At 27.8% G+C, this 6,656-nt stretch overlaps 1 protein-coding gene across 1 annotated transcript in view; it reads left to right on the top strand.

Annotated features, from left to right (window-relative positions):
- LOC107728758 (protein FAM19A2) overlaps window positions 1–4,077 on the top strand; it is an 8,249-nt gene extending 4,172 nt beyond the window's left edge. The window contains exons 4-6 of the mRNA XM_016539040.1: window positions 10–134; window positions 1,734–1,783; window positions 3,758–4,077. Of these exons, the coding sequence (XP_016394526.1) occupies window positions 10–134; window positions 1,734–1,763 (155 nt within the window). The 3' untranslated portion in view covers window positions 1,764–1,783; window positions 3,758–4,077. The remainder of the gene's footprint in view (window positions 1–9; window positions 135–1,733; window positions 1,784–3,757) is intronic.
- Window positions 4,078–6,656: the final 2,579 nt, after the last annotated feature.

Below are 6,656 nucleotides of genomic sequence, written 5' to 3'. Positions count from 1 at the left end.
TGTGTTCAGCCTCTATAGTCCAGCAGAAGTGGTGGTGTCAGATGGATCCGTGTCTGGATGGAGAGGACTGTAAAGTGCTGCCGGATCTCAAAGGCTGGAGCTGTGCTACGGGGAATAAGATCAAGACCACCAAGGTATGAAGATCCTCAGAAAACACGGTACAATACCACGATCTCAAGCGCCTTCATGTCTAACAAACTTCCATGGGGTTTTGCTGCTTTGTGCATCATTTAAAGCACTATTAATAAACACATTATATGTTATCTGGTCTTTAATAACGTTCTCGAAACCTTAGCACAGAAACATTATTAATACATCGTTCATGGAATGTTTCAGTTGGACGTTTGTTTTAAATGTTACTATTGTTTCAGAGAACATTCAAAAGTAGCATTCTCATGATGTTTGTAAAATGATACAATGTAATGTTTCCTTAATGTTCACATTTAAAAAACTGGACGTTCAGAAAACATTCAGAAATAACATTTTTATAAATTAAAACGTTCTTACAACATATTTTTGTTAACTGTGAGATATTCAAATGAGACGCAAAATGACTTGTTTTTTGAAAAATGTATCCAGGATATTTAAGTTTTTGCTTAAAATAAGAATTCTGCTAATGGGGTCATAAAAGATTATTTTTCTTTCATAGATATTTTTCTTGTTTCAAGCAAAAACTCACTTAATTTTGAAGGTTTGTTTCTTAATATCTGATGTATTAATGTATCTAGATTTAAGAACGTTTAGATATTTGTACTGGAAAACAAGACAAAAATGTGTCAATTTCTGCAGAAATTATTAGTGAAGCTTGCATATAAATAGTGATTAAAAAAAAACAGAAAGCACATCAAATGTTGTTATTAAATGGATAGTCCACTCAAAAATGAAAATGATCATCATCACCAAACCTGTAAGACTTTCTGTCTTCTGCTGAACACAAGAAAAGATATTCTGAAGATTGATGGTAACTAAATAGTTGCCGGTACCCATTGACTTCCATAGTATTACTATGTAATTGTGTTTATCTCACAGTTAACAAAAGAAGAGATTTTGAAGAATGTTGAGAATCAAACAGGTGACGGTACCCATTGACTTCCATATTATTACTATGGAAGTCAATGGGTACCGGCAACTATTTAGTTACCATCAATCTTCAGAATATCTTTTCTTGTGTTTATCTCACAGTTAACAAAAGAAGAGATTTTGAAGAATGTTGAGAATCAAACGGGTGACGGTACCCATTGACTTCCATAGTATTACTATGTGAAGCTGAGTATCTGATGACCTGATGATCTTGAGATGGTGTTTGTGGGTGATTCTGCTGTTGAAGGTCATCCATCTGTCTCTGGGATCATTTGTTACCAGCAGATGAAGCTTTTAGCCCCATTAATGACTAGTGTGTCACCGCAACACCCTTGAACATCACCAGCGCTTTAATTAGAAGCTTTTAATAGAAACCCAATGCAAATGTCCTTCTGCTGCTGGTTATGACGACTGTACGACTCGAGCTCGTTCAACTTCCATCAATTATTTAAACGGCTTCGCCAAACCTGTCTGGAGCCTAATTATTGATCCTAAATATCCGCAGGCTCTCCTGATTGGCCAGCGTTGCGGTGGTCTTCATCGATTCAAAATAAACCATATCAACCTCAAAACCCCTTTATCTTTCTTTTCTGCATGAAACACTAAACTAATGCCGTTTCCTGCTTTCATTTCCCATGCTTCGCTTGGCACAGATCTCCTCAGACCGGGATCAGCTCTGGTGACCGCTGGAAACCTGATCCAGGTGAGCCAGCCTTCATCGTCATCATCATCATCATCATCATCACAAACACAAGCAGGGGTTTGAAACTTATTCTGGAATCAGCAGCGTGTTTATCTTGCTGACAGAATGTATCACCGTCTTTGTCACATTTTCTGCCTGAAATACGATGTGCTTTACAGTCATTCTGTTCACAAACACGTTGTAGCACTAAACTGAAAGCAGGAGCTCTAAACTGTCTGGTTAGTGACTGATAGAGCTGTGCATTCATCTCGTCAGATGGTGTAGTTATGATCTACTAACCAGCTAAACTAACCAAACTCTGAGCTAATAATTAATCAAATAAAAAATCTAAAATTACAATAAAAACACTTGCTAAAAATTTAAATATTGATTATATAAATTTTTTAAATTAAAATAAATTAAAACAAAATAAACACTTGCTAAAAATGTTAATAGTAATTAAATAAAAAATGTCAAATTAAAATAAATTAAAACAAAATAAACTCTTGCTAAAATGTAAATAGTAATTAAATAAAAAATGTCAAATTTAAATAAAAACAAACACTTGCTAAAAATGTAAATATTAATTATATAAAAAATGTACAATTAAATAAAATTAAAATAAACACTTGCTAAAAATGTAAATATTAATTATATAAAAAATGTACAATTAAATAAAATTAAAATAAACACTTGCTAAAAATGTAAATATTAATTATATAATTTTTTTTAAATTAAAATAAATTAAAACAAAATAAACACTTGCTAAAAATGTTAATAGTAATTATATAAAAAATTTAAAATTAAAATAAAACTCTAGCTAAAAATTTATATATTAATTATATTAAAAAAATTACAATTAAAATGAATAAAATCAAAATAAACACTTGCTAAAATGTAAATATTAATTAAATAAAAAATGTCAAATTAAAATTAAAATAAAACTCAAACTCTGAGCTAATAATTAATCAAATAAAAAATCTAAAATTACAATAAAAACACTTGCTAAAAATTTAAATATTGATTATATAAATTTTTTAAATTAAAATAAATTAAAACAAAATAAACACTTGCTAAAAATGTTAATAGTAATTAAATAAAAAATGTCAAATTAAAATAAATTAAAACAAAATAAACTCTTGCTAAAATGTAAATAGTAATTAAATAAAAAATGTCAAATTTAAATAAAAACAAACACTTGCTAAAAATGTAAATATTAATTATATAAAAAATGTACAATTAAATAAAATTAAAATAAACACTTGCTAAAAATGTAAATATTAATTATATAAAAATGTACAATTAAAATAAATAAAATCAAAATAAACACTTGCTAAAAATGTAAATATTAATTATATAAAAATGTACAATTAAAATAAATAAAATCAAAATAAACACTTGCTAAAAATGTAAATATTAATTATACAAAAAATTTACAATTAAAATAAATTAAAACAAAATAAACACTTGCTAAAATGTTAATAGTAATTAAATAAAAAATGTAAAATTAAAATTAAAATAAAACTCTAGCTAAAAATGTATATATTAATTATATAAAAAAAATTACAATTAAAATGAATAAAATCAAAATAAACACTTGCTAAAATGTAAATAGTAATTAAATAAAAAATGTACAATTTAAATAAAAACAAACTTTTGCTAAAAATGTAAATATTAATTATATAAAAATGTACAATTAAAATAAATAAAAACAAAACAAGCACTTGCTAAAAATGTAAATATTAATTTACATTTTTTAAATAAAATAAGTAAAAAATAAACACTTGCTAAAAATGTAAATAATTACATTAAAAATGAAACATTAAAATAATAAAAACAAATGTTAATGTTTTATTTGCATACCGGCGTGTCATGTGACCATTAACCAACATCAGAGAACTGTGCATTTCCAAGTGTGTTGTTAAATTATTTTTAAAAAATGGTTGAGCTAGTTATTGTGAGAGGTTTTTGTAATAATGTGTTTAACTGTTTCAGGCACACACAGAGATGCTGTGTCCCTCACGAGTCTTTCAGAGCAGAGACTCTCTCAGAGAAATCCCAGGATCTACAGGCACAGCGCTGGTTTGAGACGATCATTAGACCTCTCGTTATTAACCACGATTGAGCTGATGGATCCAGCAAAACATGCGCTTCATCAGGTGTCCAGAGGGATGATGGGAAAAACAGATGAACATTCTAATAAGAATGCTCATGTATCGTTATATTGAATGAAGTCATATCAAAGAAGACTTTTTCTGCAGATGCTTGATCTGTGTAAATGATGCATACGCTCATAATAAACCATGATTGTCTTAATCTGGTGGCTTCTATCTCTTCACGGGCTTTCTATGTGAGTGAATAGATTAACCCAACGCAAGCTGGACGGTGGATGAAGTGTTTATTACTTCATATCAGCATAAACAGTCCCAGACGAGGTTAACACACAAGATGTTCACCGCTGGCCCTTTAATGTGAACATATGCTTTCTATAATACATGAAATCTGTATTTGAATCATGAGGAATTAATCCTCAATCTGGTGAAATGATCACAAACAACATTTTAAGTTCCCCGTGAGATCGGTGTCTTTATGGAAAGCAGTGCAGTGTGGGATTTTTCAGCAGAATGATGTCTGAATGATGTTTTTGTGAAATGTGAATGCTTTATTTATTTATTTATTTATTTTAGACTCTATTATCTGTGTCATATATTTAGTTATTTTATGTTATTTTAAATTTAAGCGGTTTTTATTTATTTAGCTGTTTATTGATATTATTTTATTTCTTATTTTGTTTTGTTTTAGACCCTTTATTTATTTTTTACATTTATTTATTTAGTGCAATTTAATTTTTTAATTTTTTGTTTTATATTTTTGTTTTAGATCATATTATTAATTATATGTAATTTTTTGTTACTATTTTATTTTATCCATTTTTCTATTTTTATTTGATTTAGTTTCATTTTTATTTTAGATCCTATTATTTTTATATATACATTTTTTGTTACTATTTTACTTTTTAGTTTTTTTTTATTTAGACCGTATTATTTATTTATTTGATTATTTAATTATTTTGTTACTATTATTTTATTTTGTTTGTTTTAGTCCCTTTATTTTTTTACATTTATTTATTTATTTAATTTTAATTTATTTTTTATTTTTGTTTTATATTTTTGTTATTATTTTTATATGTAAATTTTTGTTACTATTTTACTTTTATGTTTTTTAAATTTAGTTTTAAACCCTATTATTTTATTTTGTTTGTTTTAGTCCCTTTATTTTTTAAACATTTATTTATTTAATTTTAACTTATTTTTGTTTTATATTTTTGTTATTATTTTTATTTGAGATCCTATTATTTTTATATGTACATTTTTTGTTACTTTTTTTTTAGACCCTATTATTTATTTATTTGATTATTTAATTATTTTGTTACTATTATTTTATTTTGTTTGTTTTAGTCCCTTTATTTTTTTACATTTATTTATTTATTTAATATTTATTATTTTTATTTTAGATCCTATTATTTTTATATATACATTTTGTTACTATTTTATTTTTTTATTATTTTATCTTATTTAATTTTGTTTGATTTTAGACCCTATTATTTGTCCTGATGGAAAGTTCTCTATTCACACGCGTAACAATGAGCCGCTAGATGGAAGAGATTGACAGGAACTTCAGCACAAAGAACCGCGAGCGAGCGTTTCTGAAGCTCACTCTTTTGTGATGCCGTCAGATTCTTTTCTCTGGATGATTATTGTAATTTCTCACAATCTCCGGATTAGTCCTGACATCTGTGATCATCTGAGGACCTCAAGATGAACTTACACGGGTGCTTATATTTACTGTGACTTATAATGCGTTCAGCGTGTGTGTTTTATCAGAAACAAAGATCAGCTTGACCCAAATATTACATATTGATCGTCTAGAATGTCATGTTTGTGTATATAATGTCATTTGCTGGTGTTTTTTCTCCTTTTAGGAGCTTGACAGCATCCACCTCCTCCTTCACTCGCATTATGTGTAAAAGAGCAGCGTGAACATTCTGCTAAACATCTCTGTTTGTGTTTCAAAAAGTCCCACAGGTTTGTGATGACGTGAGAGTGAGTAAATAATGACTTTTCTTCCAGAAACATTAATAGAGCGCTCATTCAAACCTACCTGGTTTTTAATAACGTTCACAAAATCATTCACTGAACCATTTTAGCCAGATGTAACATTTTTACAAATGTAAACAATTTTTAAACTTGTTTCAGAACGTTCAGAGAACATTTAAAAGTAACGTTCCCATCAAATGGAATGTTCATGTAACGTTTGTATAAGCAAGAAAAAGAGTTTAAAAACATTTCACTTTTACAATAATTACACAAATAAATAATAGGGTCTAAAACAAAACAATAAAAAACATAATAGTAACATTAAATAAATAAAACGGTCTTAAAGAAATGAAAATAAAATAACATTTAAGATCAAAAGACAAACTTTTGGGTTTTTTAGGTTGGCTTGAGAAAGCCTAGCCTGAAAGTTATTTATAGTTCATTTGATAAAATAACATTACTTTTAAATGTTCTCTGAACGCGCAGGTTTTTAACACTCTCAGAAAAAAAGGTACAAAAGCTGTCACTGAGGCGGCAATCACGTTCAAAAGGCAAACCTTTGTACCTAAAGACTTCATATTGGCACCTTAAAAGTACATATTAGCACCTAAAGAGTACATGTTAGTACCTAAAAGGTACAAAAGTGTACCTTTTGAAAAGGTACCACCCCAGTGACAGCTTTTGTACCTTTTTTTCTGAGATTGTAATGTTTTAAAAACGTTTTTTCTTGGTTATGCGGATGTTACTTTTGAATGTTCTCTGAAGTTGTAACATATAAAGGAACGTCCCACTGAAAC

Source organism: Sinocyclocheilus rhinocerous, unplaced genomic scaffold (assembly GCF_001515625.1).
Source record: "Sinocyclocheilus rhinocerous isolate Xijiao unplaced genomic scaffold, SAMN03320098_v1.1 scaffold6087, whole genome shotgun sequence".
Lineage (NCBI taxonomy): Eukaryota > Metazoa > Chordata > Actinopteri > Cypriniformes > Cyprinidae > Sinocyclocheilus > Sinocyclocheilus rhinocerous.
The sequence above is the reverse complement of the archived record's forward strand: the minus strand, read 5'-3'. Positions and strand labels throughout refer to the sequence as shown.